The sequence below is a fragment of the Dipodomys spectabilis genome, unplaced genomic scaffold (assembly GCF_019054845.1).
Source record: "Dipodomys spectabilis isolate Male_0828 unplaced genomic scaffold, ASM1905484v1 ptg000370l, whole genome shotgun sequence".
Lineage (NCBI taxonomy): Eukaryota > Metazoa > Chordata > Mammalia > Rodentia > Heteromyidae > Dipodomys > Dipodomys spectabilis.
The window spans coordinates 2,787,904-2,806,805 of NW_024871047.1; the positions used below are offsets into that span (position 1 = coordinate 2,787,904).

At 41.6% G+C, this 18,902-nt stretch overlaps 1 protein-coding gene across 1 annotated transcript in view; it reads left to right on the plus strand.

Annotated features, from left to right (window-relative positions):
• Msn (moesin) overlaps positions 1-12,367 on the plus strand; it is a 92,713-nt gene extending 80,346 nt beyond the window's left edge. The window contains exons 8-13 of the mRNA XM_042666931.1: positions 1,726-1,889; positions 6,250-6,380; positions 6,610-6,770; positions 8,949-9,041; positions 9,515-9,739; positions 10,154-12,367. Of these exons, the coding sequence (XP_042522865.1) occupies positions 1,726-1,889; positions 6,250-6,380; positions 6,610-6,770; positions 8,949-9,041; positions 9,515-9,739; positions 10,154-10,318 (939 nt within the window). The 3' untranslated portion in view covers positions 10,319-12,367. The remainder of the gene's footprint in view (positions 1-1,725; positions 1,890-6,249; positions 6,381-6,609; positions 6,771-8,948; positions 9,042-9,514; positions 9,740-10,153) is intronic.
• Positions 12,368-18,902: the final 6,535 nt, after the last annotated feature.

Genomic DNA, 18,902 nt, shown 5'->3' on the forward strand with positions numbered 1-18,902 from the left:
CCACACTTAATTCTTTTTCATAGTTTTACCTTAGCACTCTTAGATTTTTCTCCAGAACAACCACCCTAAGATGAAGAAAATGCTTTGAGTCTAGTCCTGTTCACATGCTCACCAAACTTCACACCAGCTTTCCTGCAGTTGACAGTATTTTTGAGGCTAAGTTAGACATGTAAAATGAAGTTCCTCTCCTCATGTACTTTGTATCCAACAAGAACCAGTGGCCATATTAACTGAGCCTGATCCATTTCATGAAGATTCAGCCTTCTTTGGCCCTGAGATGTCCTTCCTCTTTCTAGGTATTTCCTTCATCTCTCCCTCCCTCCCTCCCTCCTTCCCTCCCTTCCTTCCTTCCTTCGTTCTTTCCTCTCTTTCTCTCTTTCTCTTTCTTTTTGTGTTGATCCTGGGGCTTGAACTCAGGGCCTGAGCAGTGTCCCTGAGCTTTTTCACTCAAAATTAGTACTCTACCACTTGGGCTACAGCTCTACTTTCAGTTTTTTTTTTTTTTTTTTTTTTTTGGTGCTTAGTTGGAGATAAGAGATTCATGAACTTTTCTACCTAGGCTGGCTTTGAACCACAATCCTCAAATCTTAGCTTCCTGAGTAGCTAGGATTGCAGGCATGAGCCCCTGCTGCCATGCTTGATGGTATTTTCTGTGTTATGTCCTTAAAGCCTCAACTACATGGGCAAGTATTTAACAACATACCTAACATCATACCTACTGCAGTGATGAAACTGAGGTTCAGAAAGATGGAGTGATTTTGATTTCTTCAGGGTCATACAACTAGTATTTATACCTAGGTCATTTGACCTTGAGACCCTGTGCTTCTTCCACTCTACCTAAAGCTGTGTGAGACGAAAGAAGTTTGCATTCATTGGCAGAGGAGATGGTGGCTAGCTTATCAGCTGGTGACCTTGGTCCAATGCTATTTGAAGTTTGAAACTCAAACTCACTGGATTTTCTTACGTGTTTTTTTTTATTGCTGCTGTGCTCAACTGTCGTCAGAAAAAGGTAAGTAAGAAAGCCAGCTGAGATGAAGGCCTTATTTAACAAACAACAACTAGGACAATCAGTATTTAGGGGATTTATATATTCATCTGTGCATTTACAGTCTGCCTTGTTCCAAAAAAAATGACACAAGGGGCTAGGTCTAGGATATGCTTTTCCCAAGACTCCAGGACCAGTCCAGACATCCAGAGGGGTTAATATCCATACTTAATACCCATTAGGGTATTTTTCTAGGGTTGTTTGGCTTCTAAAAGAGGTCCTCTGAGACTCAGAAATATCTCTAGTTAGCAGAGAAGGAAATTGATTCATTGTAATTGAGAGTATTATAGAAGAGTTTTTGTAAGTAAAGATTGAAAGAAATTGTGGTTTGGTAGAAAGAGCACTGGATTCTAGTGTGAGTCCAACTGCTAGCCTGTTCTTCGCATAAATGATCTTTGTAATACTTCTTTATCTTGTGCTGGTACTGGAGCTTGAACACATATCCTGGGTGCTCTCCCTAAGCTTTTTGGCTCGAGGCTGGTGCTCTATCACTTGAGCCACAGCTCCACTTTTGGCATTTTGCTGGAGATAATAAGCTCAGGGATTTGTCTCTCCCAGCTGATCCTTATATCTCAGCCTCCTAAGTAGCTAGGATTACAGGCATGATTGAATTTAATTTGTCTGAAGGTAGAAGCTCTCTTTTTCCTCCAAACTCATTTTGACTGCTATTTTGTCTCCAGGACTTTGTCTTCTATGCTCCTCGGCTGCGAATTAACAAGCGGATCTTGGCCCTTTGTATGGGGAACCATGAACTGTACATGCGCCGTCGCAAGCCCGACACCATCGAGGTGCAGCAGATGAAGGCACAGGCCCGGGAGGAGAAGCACCAGAAACAGATGGAGCGGTAGGTCTTACAGAGCTGGAATGGGGACAGTGTTGGGATAAGCCAGCTTCTCAAAGGCACCAGGCATGCATTGCATACTCATTCCTGAGAAGCAGCCTTGAGAAGCATAGAAATTCACAGGCTTGCCTGAAGGAGAGGATTTTGTAATAATTTCCCCTTATCTATGTTCTCATGCAATTGTTGTACCAGTGAGATTCCATGCACATTTGTGGCATGTGAGGGCTTCATATGCATTTGAGTCTGTATTCTGCAAGGTTTTTAAAGCAGCAATGGGCAGAGCCTTCACAATTTTACAAAGCCCACAGTCCTTGTTATTCAAAATATAATTTGAGGCTCAGCACATCTCGGCATCAACTTGGGAATTTGCTAGAAAGGCAAAATTGGAGACCCTAGCCCAGACCTGCTGATGAGAACATGCATCTCAAAATCCCAAGTGAAGCCAATTATCAATGGCTTGCAGCTATAATCCTAGTTACTAAAGAGGCAGAGATCTGAGGATCCAGGTTAGAAGCCAGCACATTTTGACAATCTGAGAGACTCATCTCCAATTAACCAGCAAAAAATCAGAAGTAGGGATGTGGCTCAAGAGGTATAGCCCCAGTCTTGAGCAAACAAGGTAAGGTAAGGTGCCCAGTCTGAGTTCAAGCCCCAGTAACCCCTCACCCTAAACACACAAAGGATAGAGGTAATTGTCTCTTCAGGTACCCAATGGGCACAGGGATATTTTCCTTAGAGTCATTAGAGAAATGCAAATAATAATGAGATACCACTTCACACTGATTAATATAGATAAAACTAATAACAAATGGCTAATGAGGTTGTGGAGAAATTGGAATCCAGGTTTTTGCTAATAGGAATGACAAGTTGTGGGAAATTTTTGACAAATTTTCAAGAAGGTCAGCATTGAATTACTATACTATATAATCCTGTATTTCTACTCCTGAGTAGCAACAGAGTTAAAATGGGCATTTAAAGAAATATATGCACACATGCATTCATAGTAGCACTATTCACAATCACTAAAAGGTAGAAATAGTCCAAATGTCTACTAATATATCAGTGAATAAAACATTATAAATATATGCAATGGAATATGTGTTAATCCATTTTGTCTTGCTAAAGCATACCCGAGGCTGAGAGTTTTTTGTTTTTTTTTTGGTCCAGTCGTGGGGCCTGAAACGCTGGGCCTGGGCGCTGTCCCTCAGCTCTTCAGCTGAAGGCTAGCGCTCTACCACTTGAGCCACAGCACCACTTCCAGCTTTTTTCTTTTTGCTTATGTGGTGCTGAGGAATCGAACCCAGGGCCTCAGGCATGCAAGGCAAGCGGTCTACCACTGAGCCACCTTCCCAGCCCCGAGGCTGAGAGTTTTATAAAGAAAAAAAAAATATTTACCGAGTGCTAGAGATTCACACCTCTAATCCTAGCTACTTACAAGGCTGAAATCTGAGGATTATGGTTCGAAGCCAGCTTGGGCAGGAAAGCCTGTGAGCCTCTTTATCTCCAGTTAGCCACCAAAAAATCCAGAAGTGGAGCTGTGGCTCAAATAGTAAAGCACTAACCCTAAGCAAAAGAAGCTGAGGGACAGTGCCCAGGCACTGAGTTCAAGCCTCAGAACTGGCATAAAAAAAAATTATTTTAACACATGGTTTGGAAGGTTGAGAAGTCCAATATTGGGCAGCTACATTTGGTGAGAGCCCTGTACTGTTTCATAATGTGTCAGAGAACATCACATAGCAGGGCCATGTGCACAGGAGAGGAGCACATGTGGGACTCAGGGATAGTACCAGTCGCACTTATATCAACCTACTCTCACAAATACAAATTCAGTTCTGAGGGACCTACCACATTCCTTCTGCACAGGCATTAATCTCTTTTGAGGGTAGTTCCTAATACCCTAATCACCTCAAACCAAGTTCCACCTCATAAAGGTTTCACTACATCTCAATGCCATTACATTGAAGGCTGAACTTCTAGTACTAAAGCTTTGAGAGGCAGACATATCTAAACCATAGCAGAATATCATTTAGCCATATATACTACAGGTGGATGTACCTCTCTAAAGCACTACCCTAGTGAAAGCAGTCACACAAAATGGTTAAATATTGTGTGATACCATTTATATGAAATAATCTAGAATAGAAAAATGGGTAGAAATGGAATGTAGTTTGGTGGTTGTCAGAGCCTGGGGTGGGGGATGGATAGAAAGGGTGACTGATGAATGAATATGGGGTTTTACTTTGGCATGGTGCATGGTAAACATACTTTGAAAATAGAAAAAAAATGGCAATACAACATTGTGAATGTAGTAAATGGGCAGTGATTTTATATTATGTGAACTTCACTTAATGAACTATTTGAGAAGATTCCAGGTTATTTCTATGCAGGCTATCATTGAAGTAGCGCTACTCTAGTGTGTATTCTGTTCCAAACTGTTTGGAACCTCAGAAAACTTCTAGTTTAGTAAGCTGAAAATAACTTCAAATGAAAATGTAGACATTAAAGTTCACATACGTTATGAAAAAAAAAAAAGAAAGTCTAGCCAGGTGCTGGTAGTCCATGCCAGCAATCCTAGCTAATTAAGAATGTGAGACCTGGTGAATCATAGTTTGAAGTCAATCTAGGCACAAAAGTTGAGACTCCATCTCCAATTAACCAGTAAAAAGTCAAGCTGGAGGCATGGCTCAGATGGTAGAATACAAGATGTGAACAAGCAAACCAAGTGAGAGAGTAAAGCTTTGAATTCAAATCCCATTACCAGCAAAGAAAAAAAATTACCAAAATTGGAGAGTGGTTCACAGAGCAGCATCTGGCAGGAACATGTCCTCTAAGGCCTCACAGTCTCATAGGAAGAAGAGAGGAAATACATAACACTCATGCACATGTATGCACACAAACACAGGACTGTTCCATTTAGTCACTTCATGTTTATTGAGCAGTGAAAAAAATGACAAAAAATATCCCTATTCTCAGCTGGGTGCTGGTGGCTCATGCCTTTAATCCTAGCTACTCAGGAGGCTGAGATCTGAGGATTGCAGTTCAAAGCCAGCTGAGACAGGAAAAGCTGTGAAACTCTTATTTCCAACAAACCACCAGAAAACCAGAAGTGATGCTGTGGCTCAAGTGGTAGAGCGCTAGCCTTGAGTTGAAGAGCTTAGGGACAGCACTCAGGCCCAGAGTTCAAGCCCTATGACCAACAAAAAAATTCCCATTCTCATGAAGCTATCCTTCTACTGATCAGACACAAATATAATAATTAAGCAAATTGTGTCATCTATGAGATGAGTAAAATGTGCTATGTAGCCAGATGCTAGTGGCTCATGCCATCATCCTAGCTGCTCAGGAGGCTGAGATCTGAAAATCTCAGTTCACATCCAACCCAAGCAAGAAAGTCTGTGAGACGTTAATCTCCAATTTGCTAACAAAAAGCCAGAAGTAGAGTTGTGTCTCAAGTGATAGAGTTTTAGCCTTGAGGAAGAAAGCTCAGGGGCACATGCAAGCCCTGAGTTCAAGCCTACATACTGGCATACACATACAAACAAGTGTGATATAGCCCTGTCCCTGTAGCTCACACCTGTAATCCTAGCTAATTAAGAGGCTGAGATCTGAAGGTGATGGTTTGAAGCCAGCCTAGGCAGCAGTCTTGAGACTCTTATCTACAATGAACTACCAAAATAGCTGGAAGTGAAGCTGTGGCTCAAGTAGTAGAATGCTAGCTTTGAGCAAAAACAAGCTTAGGGGCAGCGCCTAGGTTCTGAGTTCAATCCCCAGGACTGACACCAAAGAAAGTGCTATGCAGAAAAACAACAGAAAGAGATGAGAGGAGGATATGCCAAATATTCTGAAGGCTCATGGGGGGGGGGGGGGACACGTAGCTAAGGGATAGAGGACTTTCTAAGAGTAAGAATGAGCAAATGCTTATTCCAGACACGCAGTAAACTGGGGAAGAAAGGAATCTAGAGATTTAGAGCAGGCAAAGGTAGGTTTACTCTCCAGATTTGAGCATGGCATCTGACTGCAAAGCTAAAATTTGTCAGGGTCCCATAGGGCCACTTTACAGATAGAGAACCTGAAAACGAAGGCAAAGTAGTAAGATAACTAAGGTCACCCAGTGGTTTACTTGAAGAACCAGAGTTCTTGTTTGGGTCTTCTGACTGAGATCAAACAGATTGGATCCACAGTAGAGCAGCTGATTTAGGGCTCTATTGCAAGGGCAAGACTATGTGGAGCAAATGGACAGTGGCCCAAACTCAGAAGCTCTGGGTGTGTTGGAATGGTAGGTGCCAAAGGACCTAGGGCAAGGAAATCTCCAGACTCAGGGCATCCTTGCTGTCCTATTCACCTCTTCTATTCCTTCCCCCAGTGCTCTGCTGGAAAATGAGAAGAAGAAGCGTGAGATGGCAGAAAAGGAAAAGGAGAAGATTGAACGGGAGAAGGAAGAACTGATGGAGAGGCTGAAGCAGATTGAGGAACAGACTAAGAAAGCTCAGCAAGGTGAGGCTTAGTGTCACCATGAAGATTGGCTGTACTCTGCTTTACCCAGATTATAGAGTAGTACAACTGGGGCCACAGACTAAATCAGGGAGATGGGGCAAGAAGCATTCTCAGTGCCTTCTGCCAGCTGTGCCTTGAGGTAGACAGTTCCTTCCTGGGAAGGAAGCTAATGAGCTATCTTCATCTCTGTGACCTTCATTGCTTTCTGCCTTCTTTTTTTTCTGCCCAGAACTGGAAGAACAGACCCGTAGGGCTCTGGAACTTGAGCAGGAACGGAAGCGTGCTCAGAGTGAGGCCGAGAAGCTGGCAAAGGAACGTCAGGAAGCTGAAGAGGCCAAGGAGGCCCTGCTTCAGGCCTCCCGAGACCAGAAGAAAACCCAGGAACAGTTGGTAAAGCTGCACAGCAGGCTGGGTTGTGAGACTTGCATTTTCTCTCTTGTTAGCCAAATCTACTTCTAACTCCCTCTGCCTACAAGGCTGATTCTTGCCAGTAGGTCTTATCTAAATAGCTCATGTAACAACAGAGGGGCCCATCAGCTGCACTGGACATAGATGAAAATGAACTAAGCAACCCAAAGACAGCAATGGGAAGGGAGGAATGAGAGGGAAAGAGGGAACAGCTTACACTAAGCAAAAGGAAAGAAATGTAAATATCACCTGACGTGGAAGAAATAATTGTATTGTCAAAGCTCATAGAATTCACAAACTTTATAGATGATGATAATGACGATTTGCCTTGAGAAGGTTAAAATGTTTGTGACTTTAAGTATCACTATTCCACAATACTGTGAAATATGTGAAATTTATGTAACCACCTAATCTCAATTTAAAAAAAAGAAGAAAAGAAAAGTGGGAGAAGGAGTGGGTTAGGAGCGATGGGTGACAATGTTGTCAGACACCTTGTACTCATGTACTGGTTTGTAGAATGGGAACTTCTTTGTACAACTACTTAAAGATAAAAAATTAAAAAAAAATAGCTCATGTAGAGACAAGTTGAGCAGCTCAGGGTGGTCCAGCAACTTTTTCCAACAGTCTTTTTTAACCATTAGCTTTCATTTGTTTTTCTTTTGTGCTGATATTAGGACTTCAGTTCAGGGCCTCATGCTGTTGCTTAGCTTTTTTGCTTATGACTGTTATTTTACCACTTCAGTCACACTTCCACTTCCAGCATTCTGTTAGTTATTGTAGATGAGAGTCTCATAGACATTTCTGCCCAGACTTGCTTTAAACCTTGATCATCAGATCTCAGTCTCCAGTAGCCAGGATTACAGATATGAGCCACTGGTGCCCGGCTTCCATTCATTTTCCTAACCCTTGGATATCTTAACTGGTAACCTGGCAAAGGAAAGGGAAGGAGGAAAGAAACAGACTCACAGTTAATTGAGTACCTACTATGGTATAGGCTAGGCACATTCCCTTTTCATACTATTCTAATTTTTTCTAGTGACTATGATATTAACACCCACATAAAATTCATGCACGGATAAGGAAATTAGGTCTAAGGGAGGTTAAAAGACTTGCCAAAGGTCACACACTTGTGATTAGACAAGGATTAGAAATCCCCTTCCTGTCTGCATTTGAAAGAAACTATATGCAAAACCATGTGCCCATGTATTTGAGGGAGAGGGGCTAGGATGGGTACTCATACATTAATTCATTCCAAGTGTCTTTTGCTTCACAAGTTAAAAACTTATGGTCCCAATATCTTTTTCTGTTATTTTTTTTCCCTTGTACTAGGGTTTGAAATCACAGCTTTTTGCTCTCAGTTCGATTTTTTGCTTAAGGCTAGTGTTCTACAATTTGAGGCACAACTATACTTATGGCTTTTTGCTGGTTAATTGGAGATGAGTCTCATAGACTTTCCTGCCTAGGCTGGCTTGAGACCTCAATCCTCAGATGTTAGCTACCTATGCTTGACTTCTAATTCCTTGACATGCTCTACCCTTGTCCTGTTTTGGGTGGGACTAGAGAGAACTAGACTATCTCTCAGGAAGAGGTTGTCATGGGCAACTGGTCCAAAGTGTAAGGGAATGAATAAGCTTTTCCCCCTGTTCAGAGTGCCTTGTGATGCTTGAGTGTCATTTCTTGTACTTGTCCAGAGAAGAGTCTTAGTGAAGTTCTCTGCATCCTCAGATAGTAGGGAAATGTCTGCCACTCCAATCTGCAGTCTAAAAAGCCTGCATTAATTATTTACTCAATTAATTAATTTACCTTTAAGTAGTTGTACGAAAGAGCTTCAATGCAACATGTCAGATTGAATGCAATGCTTCTTGATCAATGCCACTCCAAAGCTTTCTTGAGACTACATCTGAATGCATACTTGGGATAGGGACAAGAATAAGGGATAGAGAAGTGACATTGTTTGTCTTCAGGAGTCCTATAGTCCAGGCAGGGAGCTATAACTTAGAAAACAAGTAGTATGTGTGGAAGATGGGACTGGAATGGAGATTTGTTACCAGACCAGGGCAGCAGCAGGTCCCTTACTGGTTCTTCAGGGGAACTGGGGTATGGACACCTGGACACTGAAGACCAAGACCTTGCACTTACAGGTTCACAATTTTTCCACAGGCTTCAGAAATGTCAGAGCTGACAGCTCGCATTTCTCAGCTGGAAATGGCCCGACAGAAGAAGGAAAGTGAGGCTGTGGAATGGCAGCAAAAGGTAATCTCAATACCCAGAACAAAGCATTGTGAAGAGGAGTACATATGTTCCAGTTCCTTTACTTAGGGCTTGGATCCCTCCTGCTTCCAATCTTCTATTTTTGGTGCCAGTCCTGGTGCTTGAAATTTCCTGTCCCAGCTGGCTTCTAAGTGCAATCCTCAGATCTCAGCCTCCTGTGTAGTTAGAATTACAGGTGTGGGCCACAAGTACCTAGGTACTTCCAGCATTCTTTGACAACAGGCACTATGGGAGAAAAGTGCTCAGGCTTTCTGAAATACTTCCCAAAATTTCCCAGTGCCCCTGGGAATTTGTTACAATTGCTCCTATTTCCCAAGTGAAGAAATTAAGGATTCGGCAGATGAAATGATTTTTATCATCTGGTGACTTTCCTCTTACCAAGTTGTTCTAGGCATGCACAGGCTGCCACAAGTGACCTGGTCTGACTGCTGGTCCTTCTCTCTGTCACTGGACAGGCTCAGATGGTACAAGAGGACTTGGAGAAAACCCGTGCGGAGCTGAAGACTGCCATGAGTACACCTCATGTGGCGGAGCCTGCTGAGAATGAGCAGGACGAACAGGATGAGAATGGGGCAGAGGCCAGTGCTGATCTGCGGGCTGATGCCATGGCCAAAGACCGCAGTGAGGAGGAACGGACCACTGAGGCAGAGAAGAACGAGCGTGTGCAGAAGCATCTGAAGGTATCCATGAGGGGCCTAAATATCAAGGAGACATTGCAATGAGTTTAGAGCCCTTGGCATGTCCTAGACCAGCATGGATGAGGATTGGCAGAGGAGTCTTTCTTAGAACTGTGTAGGAATCTGAGTCTCATTTATATGAAACTTGAATTGATCAGACTCTAGCTTACTGCTTTGTTTTTTGGGAATTTTTCTCTCTGCACTACTCTCCACTTTCTCCTGATATACATACCTGTTCCATTCAGAAAGTATCTGTCAGACAGAATTCCTACTCATTATCCAACTGGTGCCCTAAGTGCTTATGTGTGCATCTGTGTGCATATGGGAGAGAGAAGAAAGAGAGAAAAGGAGTAGGAAACACTAAAAGTTGAAATGAGAGGACACCACTGACCCTTGAGTCCCCTTTTATTCCCACAGGCCCTCACATCCGAGCTGGCCAATGCCCGTGATGAGTCCAAGAAGACTGCCAATGACATGATCCATGCTGAGAACATGCGACTTGGACGAGACAAATACAAGACCCTGCGCCAGATCCGGCAGGGCAATACCAAGCAGCGCATTGATGAATTTGAGTCCATGTAATGGGTACTTGCCCAGCCGCTAGGGACCCCTCCTCCCTTCATCCTTCCCCCTACACTCCTTGTACCTTTGCCTAACTCACTGTGCTGGAGCCACTAACTAAAGCAGCCCTGGAATCATGACAAGCATTCAGTGCAGCCATGGGACCAAACGTAGCCCCCTTTTCCCCTGCTTACCTGGGTAGACAAATGGCCTACTATGGTGTCACTGGGTCCCACTTTTCCTTCTTTGTCCCATTTAATCTAGCTTATTAGAATAGATCTCTTCCCCAATTCAGATGTACTTTTCACTTGATTTGGCAAATATACCCCCCACACTTACATGGTCCTTGTAGGGGTTAAGTGTGGAATGGGTTGAAAGCTAGATTCCTTCTCCTGTGCCAATCACTGCCTTCCCCCATCAAGTCCTGTGATTTGCAAGATCCAGGTATTACAGGGTTTAGGGAAGGGTGACAAGGCCCTGGCTATCTTCTCTAGTATGTCAACTGACCTAGGATTTAGCCTCCCACTGCCCATCCCTTTAAGAGTTGATGTAGGCTTTATAATGATTGGAGGATAAATACATTTTTGGTCATTCTTGTTTCTACCTCCCAGATTGAGCCTGTTATAAGCTCAGTCCCAATAAGCCTTCTCTCTGAATTAAGGGACTCAGTTTCTTCCCAGGGTGGGATGGGAGAGATGGTGCCTTCAAGAGGTTTCAATAACATCCTAGAAGGCCATTGGCCCTCTGTTCGGTTAGGGCTTGGTAAGAGATCCTGCACCTCTGCCTTGTGGGTGCCTAGGCTTGTCTCAAATGAACTATCTGGGCACAAGTATACCTTTTTTAAAATTCCAGGTCCCTGCTTCCTTCTCTAGATTTGTTCTTGTCCCTTCCAATTCCTAAATCTCCTAGACCTGGAATAGAGATAAGTACTCCAAAGCTCAGCAAGCCTTGCCCACAGCTCTTGCCAAAAAGGAGGAAATGTTCATGCTTGGCTTCAGTATTTTCCTGCTAGGTGTTCTAGGCCACTTCTCCCATCAGAGCTACTTGGGCTACAGCTCCTGCTTCATACCTGTGTGGGCCTTGGTATGGTAAGTCCTAGATCTTGAGGCCATTAAGCTTTATTGGGGAGTGGGTAAGAGAAGCTGTGTGTAGTGAGAATAGCTCTTGCCTCTGGTCCCACAGTTTACTACTCGACCCTCTCAGGTGCCCAATATTCCCTGTCCATCACCCACAGGTCCAAGGTAGTAACTGGGCCCTGCCTCTGACAAACCTCTAACCCAGGTCTTGTCACCAGCTGTGTTGTCCCTTGGAGCTATATATCAGAGAGCTTCTGGGGATTCTGGCCTGGTCCCTTCCACACCTCCATCTTGCTCTCAACCCAGGAGCATCCTCTCCCCACCCCCATTTCATGTGTGCTCTTTTTCTTTCTACCAGTATTATATATTGTAATGATATCTAACTCGATATTGATTTCTGCCTTTCTTGCTAATGCGCTATTAGAAATTAGTCTTGGGGCAGGATCATTTTTTTGGCCTCATTCCTTTACTTACCCTCCACACCTCAGAAGCATATACTATATTATGAAAGGATATTTTGCCAGACACATTAAGAAGCTTTCAGTATTAGTGATGTTACCTGTCACTATAGGTCATGCAATCCAGTTTTTTAAGTACTTAGTATTTGGTTGTATTGTTTCTGTTTGCCTTCTCCCCAGGGTTCAGTCCCCTCAGACTGTCCTTTTCTTTTATGCAGTATTCCTACCCAGAAGTTCCCACAACCCTCTTCTCCCTCCCATCACCACTAACCTTGGGGAGTCTTGTATGCATTGCTGTGAATTATATTGACACTTACTTGGTGATGTGCCCTGTATCAGCTAAATTAAAACCTGTAATTGTGGGGCAACCTAGCTCCCTTAAGGGCAGTAACCCACCCCCAGGGAGGTTGGGGAGAAAAGTTAGATTTTATATTCAGGTTTTTTGTGTGTATTTTTGGGTTTAAAAAATTGTTTTGGAGGGGTTTATGCTCAACCCATGTTCTATTTCAGTGCCAATAAAATTTAGGAAGACTTCACTGTGACTCGAATTTTTTTCCCTGTGGCATAGGTGGGTGGCTATATGGCATTTTATTGTAATTACCTCTCTGTAGACCACATTGGAATCCTTGATTTGCTTCTCCCTCACTTTATCTCTATGGAGAGAAAGGGTAGAGCTACTCTATTTTAACAGGTGGGAATAAGTTCAAAAGAAAGCAGGATAGGAGTTGGCAGTGTCACTCAGTGGATAGAGCACTAGCTAATGAGTGACAGTGTCAGGTACTGAGTTCGAATCCCCATCTTGGACTTAAAAAAAACAAAGCAGGATAGCCCCATTATAGAATTGTCACAGTAGACACTGCCCTTTCTGTGGCTGCATGCTAACTTTTCTAGTGTGTTATGGGCTCTTCATTAACCATGTGGTGCTCTTAGATAGGTATTGGGAACTAGAGACTCTGTTACCCAGGCACAAAAACTAAAGACAACAACAACAACAAAAACCATGGCAGTTCTGTAGGCTAGATATAGTTATCCTCATCTTTTAAATGAAGAAACTGAGAATCAGGTAAGTCTTCTTAGGTTGTCCCGGACATGGTACCCTTCACTTGGCAGTTCTCTTCTTGGTGGAAAAGTTAAATCACATACTCTTTAAGTTCTCACAACAATCTTTTGATGCAGTGACTCCCAAATATGTCTACCAAATGTTATAATCCTTTAAATGATTGATGTCTCACACATTAATTTTTTTTTTAAGTTTCTAACATGCAGACAACACTGTCAGGTCAAATTTTACTTGCATGTAGGGGAGCCCAGGCAGCAACATAGCTGATAATTCCAATGTGTTAACCAGCAAAATCAGGCCTGGAGATGTAGCCCAGAGTTAAGAACACCTGCCTACCTAGTGTGAGGTCTTAAATTCAAATATACACAGAAGATGAGGTTTCACTTCTAAAGTTACTGGTGCATTTCTAGGTCAATAGAAGATCAGCATAGGAAGAAGCATTAGGAATCTTTGTTGATGATTGTTCCAAGTACTGTTGCCTTGGGGAGTGAAAAGGTCTAGATCCCTACCTCAGCCTCAACTCACAGGGTGTCTGTTTTGTATGTTTGGGTGTTTATATGTAAATAGTTCATTGTTTAAAAGGGTGGGGGGGGATGGCTACAGGTGGCTTACATCTGTAATCTTAGCTATTCAGCAGGCTGAGATCTGAGGACAGAGTTTCTAATCAAGACAAAGCAGGAAAAATCAGTGAGACTCTTATCTCCAATGAACCAGCAAAAAGCCTCCAGCACTTAAAGAAGAACAGTTTTCTGTTAAACTTGTTCAACCATTCTGGAAAGAAGTATGGAGGCTCCTCAAAAGACCACACATAGAGCTCCCCTATGACCCAGCAATCCCACTTTTGGGCATTTACCCAAATGTTTACAAACAAGAACACACTAAAGCTACCAGCACAACTATGTTTATTGCAGCATTATTCATCATACCTAAGATATGGAACCAACCCAGATGCCCCTCAGTAGATGAATGGATCAAGAAACACACACACACACACATGTGTGTGTGCATATAGATATAATCACTAGAATTCTGTTTCCATTAGCAAAAATGACACCACCCCATTTGTTAGGAAATGGAAAGACTTGGAAAAATCATATTAAGTGAAGTAAGCCAGACCCAAGGAAATTCAGGTCCCATAGCTTCCCTTATTTGCAGTAATTATTGTACATCTAGGATAATTTTATCAGATGAGCAGAACAGCTCAAAAACTATGTACATATGACCATCTAAGATGATGCTAAGTGAAATGAACCTCAAGATATAGATACAAGAGGTCTTTCTTTGTTGTTTTAAATGTACTATGTGATTTTTTTTTCCTTTGTACATTCTTTCCCCATGGTACATTCCCTGTTGTCACTGTACTTGATTTTGGTACCCTGCATCTTGTCTAATTTGGTGAGGGGAATGGGAATAACAAAATGCTGAAGCAAGGACACAGGATTACCCATTGCAACAATGATACCTACAAGACAGTATATTACAAATGAACTGTACAACTTTGGGAGGGGGAGGGAAAGAGGTGGGGATAGGAAGGAACAATGGAAGAACAACAAGGGAAGGCGTAACAATGCTCGACAAGAAATGTACTCATTACCTTACTCATGTAACTGTAACCCCTATGTATAGCACTTTACAATAAAATACAAAATTTAAAAACAAAGAACAGTGGTGACATATTCCCACTTTTCAATACCAAAAGTTACTACACTGTTATTGTACTCAAGATTGTGATACACTGGTGTAAAAGTAGACATTTAAATAGAATTGGGAGTCCAGAATAAAATAGGGCCAAGACAATTTAGTGGGGGAAAGAATTTTTTACAAATGTTAACTGGATATGGGATTCTCACACACAAAGGTATGAAATAGGGCCCCTATCATACAAAATATACAGAAATAGATAAGACAACTATAAGACTTAAAAGATAGAACTCATTGTGACTATGGATTAGGAAATGCTCCTTTAGAAATGACACAGCACCAGCAACTAGGAAACCAAATATAAAACTATATATATATATGTATGTATGTATGTATGTATGTATGTATGTATGGTATATATACCTATATATCACCTCAAAGAATGTTATCTATACAGTAAGAAACCAAGAGTGGGAAAATACTTGAAAATCATTTGGTAAGGGTCTAGTATATAGAATTTACAAAGTACTAGACAATTTGACAGCAAAACAACAAACTATCTTACTTTTAAATGGGCAAAGGATATGAACAAACATTTCTCCAATACAGTGGCCAATAATCACAAAAATACTCAACCTCATTAGATAGACATTAGCAAAATGCATGTCACTGGAGATAGCACTTCTCATTCATTACAAAGGCTTTTCGCATTCACAAGGTCTTAGGTTCTCCAGCACCAGGCAAAGGCAATTGAACAAAAGCAAAAGGCTTTCATTAAGAGAGACAATTAAAAGGGTTGAACAGAACATGGAAAAATTAGTCCCTCATACAGAAGTCATGGGAATGTAAAATGGTGATTACCCTGCTTTGGAAAACAGCTTTGACAGTTCCTTAAAAAGTTGACATTGTGGGGCTGAGAAGTTGGCTCAGTGGTAGAGTGCTTGCCTTGCATGCATGAGGCCCTGGGTTCGATTACTCAGCACCACATATAAGCAGAAAAAGTTGGAAGTGGCGCTGTAGCTCAAGTGGTAGAGTGCTAGCCTTGAACTGAAGAGCTGAGGAAGAGCTCAGGCCCAGATTTCAGGCCCCATTACTGAACCCCCCCCCCAAAAAATTAAAGTTGGCATTGATCAAGGTGCATTACATGCTCAAATTAGTATATTGAATTGAAACTCCTTTGTACAACTACTTAAAAATAACAAAAATACAGTTGAATGTAGGGACTAGTAATAGAGCACTTGCCTGGTATACATGAAGTACTAAGTTGGATCCCCAGCACCCACACAAAAAAAGTTCAATATACCATATGGCTCTGTAATTCCATTGCTAGGTATATATCAGAAAGAAATGAAAACATGTCCATAACAAAAACTCATATGAATAGGGATAGTAGTACTACTTAAAATAGCCTAAATAGAGCCCACACCCATGGCTCACACGTTACCCTACCTACTCAGGAGGCTGACATCCGAAGATAGAGTTTGTAAGTCAGCCCAGGCAGGAAAGTCAGTGAGATTCTTACTTCCAATTAACCAGCAGAAATCCATAAATGTAGCTGTATTAAGTGGCAGAGTTCCAGCCTTGAGCAAAAAAGCTCAGGGATAGAACCTTGGCCATGAGTTGAAGCCCAAGTACCAGCACACACATACAAAATCACCCAAATGGGAACAACTCAAACGTTCAACTGATGTTTGTGAAAGTATAGTATATCCATAAAATGGAATATTCTTCAGTCACAAATGAATGAAATATACTGATTCATGTTATAATTTTGAATACAGCCTTCAAAACATTATCCTAAGTGAATGATTCCAGATACAAAATGCCACATATTTATGATTTCATTTCCTTCAAATGTCTAGAATTGACAAATCCATAAAGACGTAAAATAGATTAGTGGCTACTAAGGGCTTGTGGCAGGGGGAGGCATATGGTACAGAGTAATTGCTAACGGATATGACCTTTGATTAGGAGATGATGAGCATGTTCTAGGATTTGAATGTGTGAAGTTTGAGGTATGTGGTTATTTTATCTTGATACAAAAATTACAATTATAAAAAGCTGAAGAAACTTGGATGACAATATATCTAGAACTGTAAACTATATAGAAGAATCCAATAAAAATTCCAAGTTACAAAACATTCCTGCCAGGCACCAGCTCATGCCTGTAATCTTAGGTACTCAGGAGGCTGAGATCTGAGGCTCGTGGCAGAGGAAAGTCCCTCTGAAGCAGGGGGAGGAGCTGTGTTCAAAATGGTGGTGGCTCATTCTCGGGATCTAGAAAAGAGTCTTGGTTATAAGCCCGAGGCCTTGTGGCTAGGAAGCAAAGAGGGAGAGAGACAGAGAGAGAGATAGAGATCACACATTAGAGAGGACCTCCGTACCACAGCCACCAGGACCTGTCAGTATAGCCTCTATTTCTTTATCTTGACTTTCCTGACTAGAAACTTTAGTATAATGTTGAATGGAAGTTGCAACAGTAGAGCCTCTTTAAAAAGACGATTATTTTCAAATTTTCCTAACATTTCTTTCCAAATCTTAAGGTGAAGATTTTTTCCATCTTTCACCATCAATATGCTAGCTATGGGATTTGCATGTTTGTTTTTGAGACAGTCTCCCTATATCTCAGGCTAGTCTTGAAGTCATGTTCTTCCTGTCTCAGCCACCAGAATGCTGAAATAGTAGGCAGGTACCACCACACTCAGCTCTACATGTGGATTTGTGTAGAAACCTGAGGTAGTCTCCTTCTATTTCTAGTTTATTTCATGTTTTAAAAATGAAACAGTAATGGATTTTGGAAAATACTTTATGTTTGTTGGAGCTGATCATACCTCCCCCATTCCTACCCAGTTTTTTTCAAATTATCTTGAGTAGTTGTACAAAGGAGTTTCCATTTAACAAAGCAGTTTATGAATACAATATATCTTGATCAATTATCACCCATTTCATTATATCCTCTTTTAATAGTGTATTAATAGTGTATTTGACTCTGTCTTTCTCATTAGTATCTATTAGTTGTATCTATTAGGGTGCTTCATTTTGATATATCCATATATGCATACAATGTATCTTTTTTATTGCCAGTCCTGGGGCTTGAACTCAGGGCCAAGGACTGCCCCTGAGCCTCTATGGGCTCAAGGCTAGTGCTCTACCACTTGAGCCACCGGACCACTTCTGGCTTTTTCTGTATACATGATACTGAGGAATTGAACCTGGGGCTTCATGCATGCTAGGCAAGCACTCTACCACTGAGACATATTTCCAGCCCATACAATGTATCTTGATCAGACTCATCCCTCCATTCCTCTTCCTTGCTCTCCTCCCTATCCTCAAACCAATTTCAGCAAGCTTCATTGTTCCATTTTCACAAGTGTTCATGAAGTATTCTGGCCAGATTCACTCTGCTTGTTTGTTTGTTTGTTGACAGGCCTCTCATTATGTAGCCCAGACATTCATTATTTCTGGCATTACAAGCATGTGCCACCATACCCAGATTTCCTTTATTTTTATTTTTTAAAGAAAATGTAAATACATTTTATTGTGTTTTTTTCAGTTCAACATGTCAATTTATGAGTACAATGCATCCTCTTTTAAATTTTATTATCTTTACGTAGAACAAAGTAAGTACAAAGGCATTTCAATTCAGCAAGTCAGCTTATGAATACAATGTTATCTTGATCAATGTCACCCATTCTATCTTTCTCCCTATCTCTCCCAACTCCTTTAAAACATTTTTTTAGACAAAATCTCAAGATATAGTCCAGGCTAGCTTAGAACCCACTATCTTGACCAGGTGGGGCTCAAATTCACAATTCTTCCTCAATCCCTTCTGAGTATTGGGAATACCAGTGTAAGCCACCATGTGGAACACGAGTTTTACTTCCATTGCTGTGTATTGAATCCAGGGCCTTAGACACATCAAGCAAGTACTCTACTATTGATCTACATCCCCAATCCTGAAGATTATTTTTAATAGACCTTATTTTTAAAGCAGTTTAGCCTCGTAGCAAAACCAAATAACCATATGTCATATACCTGCTGCCCTGCCACATGTATGGGAACTACCATTATCAATATTTAACAGTAGATTTTTACATTTGTTACACAGGATGAAAAGACACTGTCATTTGAGTCCATGTTGACATTAGTGTTGTCACTTGGTAGTGTGCACTCAGTGAGTTTGGACAAATATATAGGGACATATATACACAGCTATATTATTTTTTGTGTATATGCCAGTCCTGGTGCTTGAACTCAGAGCCTGGGTGCTATCCCTGAGCTTTTCTGTTCAAGATTAGTGCTCTACAACTTGAGCCACACCTGTACAGTCTCACAGACTTGCCTGCCCAGACTGGCTTCGAACTGTAACT